This window comes from Phocoena sinus, chromosome 17 (genome assembly GCF_008692025.1).
Source record: "Phocoena sinus isolate mPhoSin1 chromosome 17, mPhoSin1.pri, whole genome shotgun sequence".
Lineage (NCBI taxonomy): Eukaryota > Metazoa > Chordata > Mammalia > Artiodactyla > Phocoenidae > Phocoena > Phocoena sinus.
Window position 1 is genome coordinate 54,818,573 of NC_045779.1, and position 19,743 is coordinate 54,838,315.

Sequence of the window (19,743 nt, forward strand, 5' to 3'; positions counted from 1 at the left end):
ATTTCAAACTTTCTCTAGTTAAGAGAATTAACATAAAAGTCACAGTTTTAAATTAAATGGCTATTAGCATATTACTGCTTATAGTGAGACAGAGGGAAAACAGACATGAGGAATGCAGAAAGAGAGAGAGAGGGAGCTTTATTTAAAAACTGGTAACATTACCAAAGTCCCAGGATTTTGTGATTGTTGAGTAAGACAATTCATGTGAATGGTCTGGTGTATTTTTTTTTTTTCATTGAAGTAGAGTTGATTTACAATGCTGAGCCAATCTCTGCTGTACAGCAAAGTGACTCAGTTCTACACATTCTTTTTTTAATATATTCTTATTTTTTGGAACCTAAGAAATAGCCATAAAACGTTAGTTTCATTAGTGCTATGACTCAAAATCCATTGCCCTTTTGTCTGCACTCAGTGGCATACTAAGACTAGGATAAATTCTATTATAACACCAGCATTTCCACAGTGGTTTCTCATTACTCACAGTAAGAGTTTTGGATTTGAATAATCTTACAATTTTACTTTGGTTATACAGTTCTTAAAAATGATCCAGGTAATATACAGTGAATTATCAGCTGAAACAAACTGTTAACCTATTTAATTTCAAAATGAATGGGAAAACCACAGGAACAAATAGATCTTTAAAGTAATGACTGTTCTGTGAGAATAAGTCATGCATACCCTATTGATATTGGGGTACATGAAGTACAACAGCATAATTCATGGTTATGTCAAGATGACAGTAATTGTAATATTAAAGGAAAAGATGGCTGCAGCAATATTTGAATGATTATATAATTTGTTGAGAGTAATGAGCTGTAGCTTCTATCAAACATAAAATTCCCAAAAAGCCATCATGTGTGAGGATGGCAAATTCACAATGTTAGAAACATGTGCTAGGTATAGATTTAGATATGGAAATGGATATAGATAATGATATACATAGGGTATGGGTAGGGATAAGATAAATATGGATGTGACTATGAACATTGTAAAGATATAGATAGAAAAGTAGGCAACTAACATTCATTTCTACTCTTTTCTGTTCTTTCCATTGTATTGAAGTGCCTGTGAATCTTGGAACTACGCTTGCTAGACTACCTCTCTTTGCCAGCAAAGTTGTCTATTAGATTTTGCCCATGAAGGCAATTCCATAAGACTTAGAATGTGAATTGAGTATAAGCCATTATTATGTCTTGGTAGGTAAGTGCATTGGATTCAGCAGGTGTTAGAGGTGAAGATTTTTCATCAGCTTACCAGAATTCTTATTTAAAACAATTGTTTCGGTGCTGCAAAAAAACTGAGCTTGCAATTAGTGTTTTCCTGCAATTTCTGCAAATTTCTGATTTCTTGAAAGCTAGTGAAGGTTCTCTCTGACCTTCATACCGCAGCCTTAAATTCAGAAATCTTGTTATTAAATGTGTTCCTACTTTAAGTAGGTCAGTTTCTTTCCTTCTTGTCTGAACCCTGAGAGATGCACAAATACTATAAAACCACTATCCCGTGGAGAAAACATTTTCTTCCCTCAAAAACATAGCTTGAGAATATCTTTAACTCTGTATGTTAATAATCATAATATCTGTAATCATAATCTATATGTTACATAGTTACATATTTATATATAAAATATATTTTTTAAAAGAGCATAAAGTGAACATAGGAAATTCATGTGGAAATATGAATTGACACATCAAACAATACCAGTATAACAATAGATCTTTTGTGGCAGTGGGTTGTATTAATATTATTTTTCTTTTTACTTGAATATTTTCCAGTGATCACATCTCACCCCAAAATATTTGACTTTGTAATTAGAAATCACTGTTTTTTAAATGAATGAAATGAGGTTGCTCTGATTGGTTCATGCAGGTAAAAAAAAAAAAAAACCACAAATATATTGGTAGCTTTCATGGCAAGTTTCCATATTCTATGCATTTTTTTAGCCCTTATATCCACCAAGAAAAGTGTCACATATATGGCAAGATTCTGAAATTTTATTTTTGAACAAATACCTCAAAGAAGAAAATCTTTAAAGAAATATACATATACTGTATTAATTTTTAATATATAGAAGTTTGAAGATAATATTTTATTACCAGATCTTGCCACTGATTTTGTAATGTCCTTACATTTGGTATATATGTATGTACAAATTTATGATTTTCTAATATTAGTGTTTTAAAATCTGCATTTAGTTAGGAAGATTATTTAGAAAATAATTGTTTCTTGAATTCTTTGAATTAATTTTTTGTCCTTCCAAACTTTGGTCCAAATAACTATTATAATCTTTATAAAATCAATGTAAGTTAAGGATTTGTTAAATACCATTTCTGAATGTACATAGAGTTAACTTGTGATGTTTTTCTAAAAATACCAGTTATAGATACAATAAAAATGTCTTCTAAAAAGTACATGACCATGAACTTAATTATATATTTTTTATTTGATAAATTCAATCCTTTTTCTATGAGGGCTCAATATCTTCTAGATATATTTAGAATATCAAATTGAAACATCTATGAAAGATTAGTTCTCTTTGACACAATCATTTTTTGACGCATATATGCCTTTGGATGTATGTTATGTCATAAAAGCAAAAGGGTAATTTTTTAAAAAGTGGATCCTGATATAAATATGGGTCCTTATACCCTTTAATTCTCTTGACCTTTTAGTTTAGATTTAGTAAAATTACAGAATAAAAAAATGGTTAATAAAAGTTATCTGATTCTATAGTTGTCTAGTTTAAAGTAAATCTTATCCATCATTCAAAAATGGTATAATTGAAAAATAAAAATAAATGTAACCAATGAGCTGTGCTCTAACCTATTTAGATTCAAACTTCAGTCTCTTGGAAACCTTTTTTTTTTTTTTGCGGTACGCGGGCCTCTCACTGTTGTGGCCTCTCCCGTTGCGGAGCACAGGCTCCGGACGCGCAGGCTCAGCAGCCATGGCTCACGGGCCCAGCCGCTCCTCAGCATGAGGGACCCTCCCGGACCGGGGCGTGAACCCGCGTCCCCCGCATCGGCAGGTGGATCCCCAACCACTGCGCCACCAGGGAAGCCCTGGAAACCTAATTTTTTGATCTTGTGAAAGTTATTGATATTTCTGAAATTTTTCTCATCTGTATAATAGGAGTATTGGGAAGAATATCTGAAATGATGCTATGAGAGTTGCATATAAATAGCCTGATATAGCCTGTGTATTCAGAAGATGTTAGTTTTTAACAGATACAGAATATCTATAGATCCCCTTAGAATACATATATTAACAAATCTAAAAGAATTCAAAAAGAGCTAATCTGGGATGCCTAATCTAAAAGTTTTATTTAGGGTTTTAGGATGCTAAATGAAATGTTTAGTTATGAAAAACATTTATATTTATTAGAACATCAAGTTGCTCTCTGTGAGATAAACAGGCCTTTTGATATGCCATTTTACAGATGAGAAATGAATGTTCATGAAGAATGAGTTACACAAGAAATATTGCTAGTTACTGACATAACACCATGTGTAGTTTACTTTTAGGATATCAGTGCTGTTTTACTGAAAACAGGCTAACGGAAGTAAACTTTTCATAGTTTTGCTGTAAAAGATTGAATAAATATAATCCATAGAACGAAGTGGTTAAACTCGATGATGACATCTTATGTTTTATGTTTTGACCCGTGTTTTAATGATTTAATTTAGTCTGTTTCTTTACTAAAAGCCACCTCAATTCTTTTTGGCAACATGCCTAGTATAAACAACAAATGATTGTGTATACTCTTGAATCCTTGCCTTACTCAGCTTTGAAAGAGTCTTTTATCTTGACAAAAAGTTCTAGAAACCCTGTCTGTCCTTGAGATCTATCCAGTCATTAATTTGAATGCTCCAAAGTGAAGAATGATATCTAAGGAGAAGAGTCATTAACTGCCTAAGGTGCATCAAAATTTTAATTGGCATTTTTTCTAATTCGCTTGTATGCCCTATGGCAATGAAATACATCTTAAGTTATCTAAAATTTGGGGGAGGAGAATACTAGCCACGGTATAACAATTTTTTCAAGCTCGTCCATAGAAAAACCCACTTCTATTCTCAATTTCTGTGTTTTGTGGAGTCTGTATTTTCTTTTTTTAATTTATTTTTTTATACAGCAGGTTCTTATTAGTCATCAATTTTATGCACATCAGTGTATACATGTCAATTCTAATCGCCCAATTCATCACACCCCCCCACCCCCCGCTGCTTTCCCCCCTTGGTGTCCATAAGTTTGTTGTCTACATCTGTGTCTCAATTTCTGCCCTGCAAATGGGTTCATCTCTACCATTTTTCTAGGTTCCACATATATGCGTTAATATACGATATTTGTTTTTCTCTTTCTGACTTACTTCACTCTGTATGATAGTCTCTAGATCCATCCACTTCTCAACAAATGACCCAATTGCACTCCTTTTTATGGCTGAGTAATATTCCATTGTATATATTTACCACATTTTCTTATCTATTCGTCTGTCAATGGGCATTTAGGTTGCTTCCATGGCCTGGCTCTTGTAAATAGTGCAGCAATGAACATTGGGGTGCGTGTGTCTTTTTGAATTATGGTTTCCTCTGGGTATATGCCCAGTAGTGGGATTGCTGGGTCATATGGTAGTTCTATTTTTAGTTTTTTAAGGAACCTCCATACTGTTCTCCACAGTGGCTGTATCAATTTACATTCCCACCAACAGTGCAAGAGGGTTCCCTTTTCTCCACACCCTCTCCAGTATTTGTTGTTTGTAGACTTCCTGATGATGCCCATTCTAACTGGTGTGAGCTGATACCTCATTGTAGTTTAGATTTGCATTTCTCTAATATTAGTGATGTTGAGCATCTTTTCATGTGCTTCTTGGCCATCTGTATATCTTCTTTGGAGAAATGTCTATTTAGATCTTCTGCCCATTTTTGGATTGGGTTGCTTGCTTTTTTAATATTGAGCAGCATGAGCTTTTTATACATTTTGAAGGTTAATCCTTTGTCCGTTGATTCATTTGTATTTTCTATGCAGTGCAATTACTAAGGTCATATTTGGATTAACAGTAAGCAAAATTCATGTTGCCATTTGGATCTCATTAATATAAGAGATAAATGAGAAAAACCTGGTGTTACTTCTCTTTATTTATTGAGTATACAGTTGTTAATATCACACATGCAATTACCACACAAACACACACACACAGTCTACGCCGGGAAGTCAGGCAGTAGCGAATCTGCATTTCCCAGACATTGTGTTATACGAGAGAGATAATCAGGATACAAGGACTGATTCTCACTCTGAAGGTGGAAATCTTCATAGACAGCAAACTGGATTGGGTTGTACCACTCTTAGTCAAACCTTTCTGATAGCCTGGAGACAGGGACTTGGAAGTACAGTTAAAACAGTGGAGTGCACTGCCATAGAGTATATACCCTATGGCTATTTGTTTCTATGGTCTAACAAGTCGTTTATAAATTTTCTAATAATTTTTGTGGGAAAGTTGTTTTCTACCTCAACATTATATTTATTCTCAAACTATCGCATCGTTTTTTCAAGTAACACAAAATACATTAGGAGTTTTGGATAGTACTGTATTTTAATTTCAGAGAATGAAACAATATGTATTTCATATTGTTCATATTCATAAATAATATGTAGTGAATATAACCATGAATATAGTGAAGATCTCCATTTTCCAACTTTATGCCTTACAGCACTATATTACAATTTTTTATCATTTAGATTCTGTATAATACTCATCAAATTTATATCAACAAATTACTACTTTTGTTACTATTTGCAATATAATATGCTTTCAATTTTTCTCATTCAGCTTTAAGGACATACATAGGCTCAAAGTGAAGGGATGGAGAAGGATATTCCATGGAAATTTTAAAATAAATTTGTAAATAAATATCAAATATAAATAATTGATTATTTTATTATTAATTGATTATTATAAAATCATAATGTAGTACTGGTCACAACATAAACTTTATATTCTTAAATTATGTACTTCATTTTTATTTCTTTTTTTTCCTTGAGAATTCTAAATTGTTTCTTTTTTTTTAACATCTTTATTGGAGTATAATTGCTTTAAAATGGTGTGTTAGTTTCTGCTTTATAACAAAGTGAACCAGCTGTACATATACATATATCCCCATTTCTCCTCCCTCTTGAGTTTCTCTCCCACCCCCGCATCCCACCACTCTAGGTGGTCACAAATCCCTGAGCTGATCTCCCTGTGCTATGTGGCTGCTTCCCACTAGCTGTCTATTTTAACATTTGGTAGTATGTGTAAGTCCGTGCCACTCTCTCGCTTACCCTTGCCCCTCCCCGTGTCCTCAAGTCCATTCTCTATGTCTGCATCTTTATTCCTGTCCTGCCCCTAGGTTCTTCATAAACTTTTTTTTTTTAGATTCCATATATATGTGTTAGCATACGGTGTTTGTTTTTCTCTTTCTGACTTACTTCACTCTGTATGACAGATCCTAGGTCCATCCACCTCCCTACAGATAACTCAATTTCATTTCATTTTATGGTTGAGTAATGTTCCATTGTATATATTTGCCACATCTTCTTTATCCATTCATCTGTCGACGGACACTTAGGTTGCTTCCATGTCCTACCTATTGTAAACAGAGCTGCAATGAACATTGTGGTACATGACTCTTTTTGAATTATGGTTTTCTTAGGGTATATGCCCAGTAATGGGATTGCTGGGTCATATGGTAGTTGTATTTTTAGTTTTTTAAGGAACGTCCATACTGTTCTCCATAGTGGCTGTATCAATTTACATTCCCACCAGCAGTGCAAGAAGGGTCCCTTTTCTCCACACCCTCTCCAGCATTTATTGTTTGTAGATATTTTGATGATGGCCATTCTGACTGGTGTGAGGTGATACCTCATTGTGGTTTTGAATTGAATTTCTCTAATTATTAGTGATGTTGAGCATCCTTTCATATGTTTGCTGGCAATCTGTATATCTTCTTTGAAAAAATGTCTATTTAGGTCTTCTGCCTATTTTCAGATTGGGTGTTTGTTTATTGATATTGAGCTGCATAAGCTGCTTGTAAATTTTAGAGATTAGTCCTTTGTCAGTTGCTTCATTGGCAAATATTTTCCCCAATTCTGAAGGTTGTCTTTTCATCTTGTTTATGGTTTCCTTTGCTGTGCAAAAGCTTTTAAGTTTCATTAGGTCCCATTTGTTTACTTTTGTTTTTATTTCCATTTCCCTAGGAGGTGGGTCATAAAGGATCTTGCTGTGATGTATGTCACAGAGTGTTCTGCCTATGTTTTCCTCTAAGAGTTTTTTAGTGTCTGGACTTACATTTAGGTCTTTAATCCATTTTGAGCTTATTTTTGTATATGGTGTTAGGGAGTGTTCTAACTTCATTCTTTTACATGTAGCTGTCCAGTTTTCCCAGCACCACTTATTGAAGACACTGTCTTTTCTCCATTGGATATCCTTGCCTCCTTTATCAAAGATAAGGTGACCATGTGTGTGTGGGTTTATCTCTGGGCTTTCTATCCTGTTCCATTGATCTATATTTCTGTTTTTGTGCCAGTACCATACTTCCTTGATTACTGTAGGTTTGTAGTATAGTCTGAAGTCAGGGATTCTGATTTCTCCAGCTGTTTTTCTTTCTCAGCTTGCTTTGGCTATTCAGGGTCTTTTGTGTTTCCATACAAATTGTGAAATTTTTGTTCTAGTGCTGTGAAAAATGCCATTGGTAGTTTGATAAGGATTGCATTGAATCTGTAGATTGCTTTGAGTAGTATATTCATTTTCACAATTTTGATTCTTCCAATCCAAGAACATGGTATATCTCTCCATCTGTTTGTATCATCTTTAATTTCTTTCAACAGTGTCTTATAGCTTACTGTATAGAGGGCTTTTGTCTCCTTAAGTAGGTTTATTCCTAGGTATTTTATTCTTTTTGTTGCAGTGGTAAATGGGAGTGTTTCCTGAATTTCTCTTTCAGATTTTTCATCATTAGTGTATAGGAATGCAGAAGATTTCTGTGCATTAATTAGGTATCCTGCTACTTTACCAAATTCCTTGATTAGCTCTAGTAGTTTTCTGATAGAGTCTATAGGATTCCCTATGTATAGTATCATGTCATCTGCAAACAGTGACAGCTTTAGTTCTTCTTTACCTATTTTGATTCCTTTTATTTATCTTTCTTCTTCAATTGCTGTGGCTAAAACTTCCAAAACTATGTTGAATAATAGTGGTGAGAGTGGTCAACCTTGTCTTGTTCCTGTTCTTCCTGGAAATGTTTTCAGTTTTTCACCACTGAGAATGATGTTGGCTGTGGGTTTGTCATATACAGAACTTATTATGTTGAGGTAAGTTCCCTCTATGCCTACTTTCTGGAGGGTTTTTATCATAAATGAGTGTTGAATTTTGTCAAAAGCTTTCTCTGCATCTATTGAGATGACCGTATGGTTTTTCTCCTTCAATTTGTTAATATGGTGAATCACATTGATTGATTTGCATATGTTGAAGAATCCTTACATTCCTGGGATAAAACACTCTTGATCATGGTGTATCAGGCTTTTAATGCACAGTTGGATTCTGTTTGCTAATATTTTGTTGAGGATTTTTGCATGTATGTTCATCAGTGATATTGGCCTGTAGTTTTCTTTCTTTGTCACATCGTTGTCTGGTTTTGGTATCAGGGTGATGGTGGTCTCATAGAATGAGGTTGGGAGTGTTCCTTCCTCTGCAATTTTTTGGAACAGTTTGGGAAGGATAGGTATTAGCTCTTCTCTAAATGTTTGATAGAATTCGCCTGTGAAGCCATCTGTTCTGGGCTTTTGTTTGTTGGAAGATTTTTAATCACAGTCTCAATTTCAGTTCTTGTGATTGGTCTGTTTGTATTTCTTCCTGGTTCAGTCTCGGAAGGTTGTACTTTTCTAAGAATGTGTCCATTTCTTCCAGGTTGTCCATTTTATTGGCGTATAGCTGCTTGTAGTAATCTCTCATGATACTTTGTATTTCTGCAGTGTCAGTTGTTACTTCTCCTTTTTCATTTATAATTCTATTGATTTGAGTGTTCTCTTGATGTGTCTGGCAAATGGCTTATCAATTTTGTTTATCTTCTTAAAGAACCAGCTGTTAGTTTTACTGATCTTTGCTATTGTTTCCTTCATTTTTTTTTTCATTTATTTCTGATCTGATCTTTATGATTTCTTTTCTTCTGCTAACTTTGGGTTTTTTTTTTCTTCTTTCTCTCATTGCTTTAGGTTTAATGTTAGGTTGTTTATTTGAAATGTTTCTTGTTTCCTGAGGTAGGATTATATTGCTATAAACTTCCCTCTTAGAGCTGCTTTTGCTGTATCCCATAGGTTTTGGGTTGTTGTGTTTTCATTGTCATTTGTTTCTAGGTATTTTTTGATTTCCTCTTTGATTTCTTCAGTGATCTCTTGGTTATTAAGTAGTGTATTGTTTAGCCTTCATGTGTTTGTATTTTTTTACAGATTTTTTTCCTATAATTGATATCTACTCTCATAGCCTTGTTGTCGGAAAGGATACTTGATATGATTTCAATTTTCTTAAATTTACCTAGGCTTGATTTTTGACCCAAGATATGATCTAATCTGGAGAATGTTCCATGTGCACTTGAGAAGAAAGTGTATTCTGTTGTTTTTGGATGGAATGTCCTATAAATATCAATTAAGTCCATCTTGTTTAATGTATCATTTTAAGCTTGTGTTTCCTTATTTATTTTCATTTTGGATGATCTGTCCATTTGTGAAAATGAGGTGTTAAAGTCCCCTACTATGATTGAGTTACTGTCAATTTCCCCTTTTTTTTTTTTTTTTTTTTTTTTTTTTTTTTTGCGATATGCGGGTCTCTCACTGTCGTGGCCTCTCCCATTGCGGAGCACAGGCTCCGGACGCGCAGGCTCAGCGGCCATGGCTCACGGGCCCAGCCGCTCCGCGGCACGTGGGATTCTCCCGGACCAGGGCACGAACCCACGTCCCCCGCATCGGCAGGCGGACTCCCAACCACTGCGCCACCAGGGAAGCCCAATTTCCCCTTTTATGCCTGTTAGCATTTGCCTTATGTATTGAGGTGCTCCTATGTTGGATGTATAAATATTTACAATTGTTATATCTTCTTCTTTCATTGATCCCTTGATCATTAGGTACTGTCCTTCTTTGTCTCCTGTAATAGTCTTTATTGTAAAGTCTATTTTGTCTGATATGAGAATTGCTACTCCAGCTTTCTTTTGATTTCCATTTGCATGGAATATCTTTTTCCATCCCCTCACTTTCAGTCTGTATGTGTCCCTACGTCTGAAGTGAGTCTCTTGTAGACACCATATATGTGGGTCTTGTTTTTGTATCCATTCAGCCATTCTATGTCTTTTGGTTGGAGCATTTAATCGATTTACATTTAACGTAATTATCTACATGTATGTTCCTATTACCATTTTCTTAATTGTTTTGGGTTTGCTATTGTAGGTCTTTTCCTTCTCTTGTGTTTCCTGCCTAGAGAAGTTCCTTTAGCATTTGTTGTAATACTGGTTTGGTGGTGCTGAATTCTCTTAGCTTTTGCTTGTCTATTAAACTTTTTATTTCTCCGTTGAATCTGAATGAGATCCTTGCTGTGTAGAGTAATGTTGATTGTAGTTTTTTCCCTTTCATCACTTTAAATATGTCCTGCCACTCCCTTCTGGCTTGCAGAGTTTCTGCTTAAAGATCAGCTGTTAACTTTATGGGGATTCCCTTGTATGTTATTTGTTGTTTTTCCCTTGCTGCTTTTAATATTTTTTTCTTGTATTTAATTTTTGATACTTTGATTAATATGTGTCTTGGCATGTTTCTCCTTGGATTTATCCTGTGTGGGACTCTCTGTACTTCCTGGACTTAACTATTTCCTTTCCCATATTAGGGAAGTTTTCAACTATAATCTCTTCAAATATTTTCTCAGTCCCTTTCTTTTTCTCTTCTTCTTCTGGGACCCCTATAATTCGAATGTTGGTGCATTTAATAGTGTACCAGAGGTCTCTGAGACTCTCTTCAATTCTTTTCATTCTGTTTTCTTTATTCTGCTCTGCAGTAGTTACTTCCACTATTTTATCTTCCAGGTCACTTATCCATTCTTCTGCCTCAGTTATTCTGCTATTGATTCCTTCTAGAGAATTTTTAATTTCACTTATTGTGTTGTTCATCATTGGTTTTTTGCTCTTTAGTTTACTTAGGTCCTTATTAAACGTTTCTTGTATTTTCTCCATTCTATTTTCAAGATTTTGGATCATCTTTACTGTCATTACTCTGCATTCTCTTTTTCAGCTAGACTGCCTATTACCACTTCATTTGTTTTGTCTGGTGGGTTTTTACCTTGCTCCTTCATCTGCTGTGTGTTTCTCTGTCTTCTCATTTTGCTTAACTTACTGTGTTTGGGGTCTCCTTTTCACAGACTGCAGGTTGTAGCTCCCTTTGTTTTTCATGTCTGCCCCCAGTGCCTAAGGTTGGTTCAGTGGGTTGTGTAGGCTTCCTGGTGGAGGTGACTGGTGTCTGTGTTCTGGTGGATGAGGCTGGATCTTGTCTTTCTGATGTTCAGGACCATGTCTGATGGTGTGTTTTGGGGTGTCTGTGACCTTATTTTGATTTTAGGCAGCCTCTCTGCTAATGGGTGGGGTTGTGTTCCTGTCTTGCTAGTTGTTCGGCATGGGCTGTCCAGCAGTGGAGCTTGCTGATCATTGAGTGCAGTTGGGTCTTAGCATTGAGATGGAGATCTCTGGGAGAGCTTTTGCTGTTTGATATTATGTGGAGCTGGGAGGTCTCTGATGGACCAGTGTCCTGAACTCGGCTCTCCCACTTCAGAGGCACAGGAGCACCAAGATCCTGTCAGCCACATGGAAAAAGAGAAAAAGGAGGGAAAAAAAAATATATATATATATATATTTTTTTTTCAATTTTGGGATGATTCATTTTTGGGATGATTCAATTCAATTCAACCGCTTCAATTTTGGGATGATTCATTTTCTATTCAGGTATTCCACAGATGCAGGGTACCTCAAGTTGATTATGGAGATTTCATCTGCTGCTCCTGAGGCTGCTGGGAGAGATTTCCCTTTCTCTTCTTTGATCGCATATCTCCTGGCGTTCAGCTTTGGATATGGCCCTGCCTCTGCGTGTAGGTCACCCTAGGGTGTCTGTTCCCACCCTGACAGGACGGGTTTAAAGTAGCAGCTGGTTAGGGGGCTCTGTCTCACTCAGGCCAGGGGAGGAAGGTGGGGTACGGAATGCGGGCAAGCCTGCGGTGGCCGAGGCCAGCAAGACGTTGCAACAGCCTGAGTTCGGCCTTGTTTTCCTGGGGAAGTTGTCCCTGGATCCCGGGACCCTGGCAGTGGCGGGCTGCACAGGCTTCCGGGAGGGGAGGTGTGGATAGTGACCTGTGCTTGCACACTGGCTTCTTGGTGGCTGTAGCAGCAGCCTTAGCATTTCATGCCCATCTCTGGGGTCCGCGCTGGTAGCCACAGCTTGCACCCATCTTTGGAGCTTGTTTAGGTAGTGTTCTGAATCTCCTCTCCTCATGCATAGTGAAACAATGATCTCTTGCCTCTTAGGCACTTCCAGACTTTTTTCCGGACTCCCTCCCGGCTAACTGTGGTGCACCAGCCCCCTTCAGGCTGTGTTCACACAGCCAACCCCAGTCCTCTCCCGGGATCTGACCCCCGAAGCCGGAACCTCAGCTCCCAGCCCCACCCGTCCTGGCGGGTGAACAGACAAGCCTCTCAGGCTGGTGAGTGCTGGTTGGCACCGATCCTCTGTGCGGGAATCTCTCCACTTTGCCCACCGCACCCCTGTTTCTGTGCTCTCCTCCATGGCTCCGAAGCTTCCCCGCTTCCCACAGTCTCCGCCAGTGAAGGGGCTTCCTAGTGTGTGGAAACCTTTCCTTCTTCACAACTCCCTCCCACTGGTGCAGGTCCCGTCCCTATTCTTTTGTCTTTTTCTTTTGCCCTACCCGGGTACGTGGGGAGTTTCTTGCCTTTTGGGAGGTCTGAGGTCTTCTACCAGAGTTCAGTGGGTGTTCTATAGGAGTTGTTCCACATGTAGATGTATTTCTGATGTATTTGTGGGAAGGAAGGTGATCTCCACGTCTTTTCCGCCATCTTGAAGGTCTCACTGTACTTCATTTTTAAATTACAAAGAAATAATTTATCTAGAAAATTAATTATTCTTAAAACTAACTTTGTTTTTAGTAGTAAAATATGTGAATAAAATATTTTGATGCTATGATATATTCTGTCATTTGACTGATACTCTGTCTTCTCCATGCCACTTTTCATGGTTGAGGTTAGAATGAAATGCACTTTTTCCAGAACACTTTTCACCTAGGAGTGGCAGTGTGAAGCTGTTATCTGAATTAATGCTAATTCTGATATCTGCATTAATTATGAAAGGAAAAAAACAATATATTTTATAATAGGTGAATAATTAAATGAACCATGTTTATAGTAAGATAAGTATCCACTAAATTTGATACTTACAATAATTCTCATCACATGTGAAATATGTATATTATTTCAAGGAGATTAAATATGAACATAAAATAGCATGTGTAGTATGGTCCTAAATATACAAATATATGTGCTTCTGCTTCATGAGATTGAGTGATCTTTTTTTCTTTTTACCTTTTGCTATAATTTCCTGTTGAGAAAATATAATATTAGCATAAAAAAGTAAGCAAAGCTTACAGTTCCTCTTTTTACATCAAGTAGACCAAATTTGTTTTAAGATAAAGATATAACTCTAAAGGAGTTCTCTAATGGTGCATTGCTGTAAGTATCAAATTCACCTACCAGTATCAGTTTTTATTTAATAAATTAAAAAACTTAGAGGAAAACAAGCAGAATCTTCAATAATTGGAGTTATAGAAAATAGTTTAAAAATAGGAAATTGTGACTACCAAACTCAATATACCTCTTATACAAGCAAGTATACGACCTAAAAATCATCTTTTCTGTGTTATTACAATGCAAGTATAGCAAGCTGATTTTAAAAAGTCTATTGGAGTTCACAGAAAGTAACAAAACATGATTATCAATTTCTGAAAGAGAATAGCAGACATACTATAAGGACATGTATTAAGTGAGGATGTGAGAGAAAGAAAACGCAAGAAAGCAGTGAGACAAAGAGACAAACACAAAAATAAATCAAACTGCCAGGAGCTCATTAGACTTCTAATCAAACAGCAGACTGTCTACAAACACAGTCTGGAAGGAGCTGTAGGTTATACACTGGATTTTTTCCCCCAGTCTTGCTAATTAAAATCAGCTCTATAAGCAACAGTATTTATTTAGGCATAAAGACCAATAGATATATTGTACATCAACAATGACCAGCATGCTATAGAGAACATATTAGAACTGAGTTCATAAAACAAATACCAAGAATAAACTTGTAATTTATATTTCTGTTTATATCTTTATATGTTCTACCATACAGTTTAAAAATTTTGTTTTTATTTATCTCATTCATTAAATTTTACCTAATATTGCTAAGAAAAAATAGGCTTTAATCAATAAATAAACCATGGAGATATATATATATATTAGTTCTATATATAATTTGTTTTGTAATTAATTAATTGATTGATTAATTGATTACAAGCATAAGCTCAGAACTCAGACAAATCTGGGTTGCAATAATGATCCTGCCTCTGGTTACTTTTAACAGTGTTAACCTTGGGCATGTAATATAAGTCTCATTTTCCAAACTGTAAAATGATGATGATGATAGTAGGAATCTTTTCACATTGTTTGAACAGGGGAGAAGTTAAATATAACAACTACAATATACAGTGTGTAATGCTTATATACGCTCTGTAAATTAAATGTTGTTATTCCCTATTTACAGATTAGGAAAGAAAGAATAAGAACAATAAATTTATTTTCCCCATCTTACCATCTTTTAACTTCCCAGAGGCCACAATTGCTTAAAAAAAAAAGAAGGGGGGTAAAATAAAAATATTTTCTCATTTTTGAGAGGATCTAGAGAGAATAGATCCATGTACAAACAATACTATCAATGAATTGATAGAAACTACAGGATAACATTTGGAGAGCTTTATTTTTTTTTCATATTTATACCAACTATATATCATACATTGCTGATGTAAAAGAAATATACAAAACTCTTTGTGCTTTTAGTTTTATATACATCAATTGAGCTGACTTGAAAGTCTAAGAAGCCCCTTCCGTTTTCTTTCATGGCCTGATTGGATGTTTACAGGTGAAGGCAGACACCCATACCACACCTACATACACTCACTAGTGCAGGCAAGCACACACACACATGACATGCAGTGCTGGATGTTTTCTATCTTGACTTAGTGCTGTATCATTAACAAAAGACATGGAACGTTTAATGATACTAGCAATGATGATGAAATAGCACCATCGACGTGTCTGTCATACTGTATATCTTTGAAACGAATCGATATTAATAATTTAACAGAGTGAAGGAAGTAGAAAATGAAGTTAGAAATCCTCAGTAAATAAATGTAGAGCAAAAAAAAAGAAGAAAAATAGAACCTCACCTGTAATCAATCTAGTGACCTTTTCTTTGTACAGACATGTGGTTGGAAACAACCCAGACATTTTTAAGTGTCGTTCTGACTGCAAACAGTTGAAATGTATACTAAAAGGATTTTATATTCATGCAGCAGTTTCATATACATTATCTCATGAGATATTTAGAAGAGCATAGTGAAATGGACGGTATTTTCTTTATTACTAATTCTTCCAGTTTAAACACAAACAGATGGTGTGGATTGCTCATACAGCCAATGAATAACAAACCTAACCCTATAATGCAGGTCTTATCTCCTGGTCCAACATCTTTCCCACTATATTATATGTTTTCTGACTAAAAGTGGAAGATAATATATATCAAATATTTATTTAAAATGGGAAAAATCAATGCAAAAGAATATGGAAGACTGGTGAATGTATAAAAACTTAATGTTGATAATCTGATTCCTGTAGATCAGGAAGGCAAGTACACAGTAACAACTACTAGAAAAAGTAACAGAATCACAGAATCATAACTCAAACATAGTCAAGTATGTAAGGGTCTTTAATTCTTACAAATTATCTGCTTAGAATATTTTGAATTAGAATTAAATAAAAAACCACTATACTACAGTTAAGGAAAAATATGCATACATTGGTAAAAATCTAGGACTTAATGAAATATGCAGTGTCTGGCATTTTAAATTTGTTGGTTGAATTAGAGTTCATTTATGTTTAAAAAGAGTTTTTGATAAGACGGCAAAAATTATCATCATATGTCTAGATATTCTATTTTCTAACAAGAAATTCTAAAGAAACACTTAAAACAATCAGTGTGCCAGCTAATTTTCATATCTGTTTTATCAACTAACTTAAAAATAAATAATGTCATTTGTATGGACAGAAACATGAATGTCTCAGTTGATATGAAGGTCTACTTTTCAGATATTTAGACTTTATAAACCATACACATTATCTAAAATTAATGTATTCTGCTATCATATAAATATTGATTTTAAGTATTTTGCATATTGTTGTATATTAAAATTGGGCACATACCGCTGAAAGACACATTACATGTTAACTTTCACTTTACTTAGAGTTATGCCCATAAAGAATGAAGCCCTGAGGTAAGAATTTTAAAAATCAAAATACCTTTAACCACTCTAAAGAGGTACAATTCAATTTAAATTCACTTTTTGCAGAGATAATATCAATATAGTAGTGTTATGAAGTCAGACATATGGAGTTAATTTGTTCAAGGAATGATATATTTCCAAATGAATAATAATTGGATGGCAAATATGACTTTATTATAATTGCACCACAAATGTTAAACATCCTTTGTAAAATAAACTACTTTTACCCAATAAATATTTCCCTCCATTTTTCCATTCAAAATACACTAACCTTGTCCTAAAGTTTGTAGGATGAGGATGTCCATCATATAAGGATAAGTAGTCATATTCTTCTTCTAGAGCAAACGACTGAAAAACAATTTGTATTCTATTTCGTTCTTCTGCTATTATTACCCATGTACAGTTTGCACCATTTGGATATCCATATGGAAAACCAGGGCTTTCTATAGTGCCATTAAGTCCTTTTAAAGTTCCACCACATGTATAAATAAATCCTGTAACAAAACACAAATAAACAGACATTAATATTACATAAAATAAGAACAATCTAGAAGACATATTATTTGGAAAAAGCCTTTTGTTTTTCCAAGACCTATGTTACAATAATTTTGTAAATGTCAATTTAAGAGCTAGGTAAATTATTTTTTTTAAATAGGTAAAACATCAGTAGCAAAATACTAGAAGATGTGTCATTTATCATACATCTTGTGCTTAGTAATTATAAACCAGTTGATGAAATAAAATCCTCTACACTTCTGATTCATTATACATTACATGATCCAACATGCAAACACAATCCTAGAAGTACTTCCAATCTAATTGGTATCTTCCCTGAAGTAGTTTCCAATCTAATTGTGGGCACTCATAAACAACATTTTGACTTTAATAATGTTAGTATGCATTTTGGGTCTTAAAAAATTAACTCCAGTTTTTCTTAGTAAATCATGCTGTTTTGTGTATGCAAATCTCTACCATGCAGCCAATGTGCCTTAGGAAAATCTGTCCCACTCTGATTTTATCAGAGGGATAAAAGGCTCAAACCTAAAAAACCAAACCAAACCAAACCTATGTAATTGCTCTTTGACCAGAGGACAGTCTAAACTAACCATATCAGAGTGACGTCTAAGGTTGGGGAGAAATTGAGCCCTGGACAACTGACAGCAGCCATCTTAAAAACATCCCTACTAGTTCTATGGGAGGTCTAAATTATTGAGAGCTTGACTCTTGGAGATACCTAGAAAACAGCATGTTTCTTGAAGAATTTTTTGTAAGTATATAATATTCTGTAGTCATATTGAGTAATGCAAAACCCTAAGATTTATAAAATGGTCAGAGAAGATGGTCCCCGGCATGTACCTAGACAAGTAGGTACATGCAGTTAAAGCTTGGATCTAGAGGCAGGCAGCCATGGTTTTGATATCTGAAAAGGTTTATCAAAAGTCCAGGCTCTCGTTCAACTTGTCCAAAAGAATTTGGTCAAAGAACACAAAACACCAAGGAAAGAATAAACACACACACGCTGAGGTTGGGAAGAAAAGAGAGCAAAGAAGCAGTTTATTGAGGCAAAAGTGAAAGTTACACACTCTAAGGAGAAGAGTGTGGGTATCCTCCTGAGTAAAGAGCTGCACTACAGGGTTGATGATCCCCCTTTTCATTTTATTTTTAGCGCTTTGAGTGGGTGGAGGGTCTTTTTGAGTATGGGTGGAATATTCATTGAGTGGAGGGTTGAGGTGTGGCCTGGATTACACCAGGTTGCATCAGCTTCTCATCCTGCACATGCATTTGTCTCCTGAAGCTACTGTACATGCACTCTAAGAGCTGTTTTCCCTTAAATTTTTCCTTACTAGTTGAGCGCCACATGTGGAAAGTCATACAGGGTCATCAGCAACCTGTGTGTTTTTATTTGCGTATGCTCCCCAGTTTTCGCGATCAGAGTTTCTTGTTCAGATGCTACAGAGTTTCTGTTTTAGATGCCATTACTCCATGTGTCATAATCTTATTAAGTGCAAAACATGGAGGTCGCTTTGCGAACTGCCTAATGCCAATATGTGAGTAGCCTGTCCTTGGGCCTGGTCCTGTCTTTCCTGCCTCAATTTCAGAAGTTCTGATGAGAATTCTTCACCCAGATTTTATTTCCACATCTATGTGTCCTACATGAAGCTTAAGTACCATGAAGCTGTCAGTGAGAGATACCAAGCTAATTTTCATAAGAGAATGCCATACTACCCAAAGTATCTTTGAAACTGGATGTAGAGATGCAGGAAATTTGGGGCTTCTCTCTCTGAGAAGAAATGAGTACAGTATATGTAATAAAGGTATGGATATGTTTTAAAAGTGTAAGAAACTATGCATCAAAGATGGGAAGCCAGAGTTGTAGATCATGGCAGATGGAGGCTAATTTGGGATGTTGTCCATTCATTCCACAAGAGCACCTTGATTTTGCTAGGGGAGCCACTTCTCTACCAAACAGCTATATGCTTTGGAATAGCTGACTCTACTGACTAGTGGTGAGGTGGGTGGCTCAGGGCTGGATTAATCAGTATAACCCTATCCTCCTAGCTGTATTTACTTCAGTAATATACTCTGGTTATCTTTATATATGGGAAAGTCTTAAGCCTGGGTTATTCAGTTTGTGATATGCGGCATAGTTCTTGTGATCGTTTTGCCCTTTCAAAAGCTTACCAAGAAGCTGGATAAGGTATACGTTTTTTAAAAATCAGTATTTGTGTGTATACTTACAGTTTTGCTCATGCACCAAAAATCAAATAGGGCATTTTCTGATTTTCAGAAAAAAAAAAAAAAAAGAGAGAGACAGAAAGGTCCCTTTTGAAATTGCTTCTTGCAGAGCAATTACTTTGAAGCCTTAGGTTAATTAGCTACCACCCATTTCTATTAGTTTTCTACCTGAACAGCTTCCAATTTGAACTTCATAACTAAATGCAAGCATGAATCCCTTCAGCTACAGTCTGATGTATGGGCTGTTTTATATAGTCTCAAGACCCATAACCCTAATAGTTTTAGAAAAAGGACATATGTCCTAAAATAACAGGCTCAGCCTTGTCCACTAATTCTTCAAGGGC

General features: G+C 35.6%; 1 protein-coding gene across 3 annotated transcripts in view; it reads right to left on the reverse strand.

Annotated features, from left to right (window-relative positions):
* The window catches only part of CSMD3 (CUB and Sushi multiple domains 3), a 1,083,470-nt gene that overhangs the window by 952,316 nt on the left and 111,411 nt on the right, over nt 1-19,743 (reverse strand). For all 3 annotated transcript variants that reach the window (XM_032609830.1, XM_032609829.1, XM_032609828.1), the window contains exon 2: nt 16,935-17,157. In XM_032609830.1, coding sequence (XP_032465721.1) covers nt 16,935-17,157 — 223 coding nt within the window. The remainder of the gene's footprint in view (nt 1-16,934; nt 17,158-19,743) is intronic.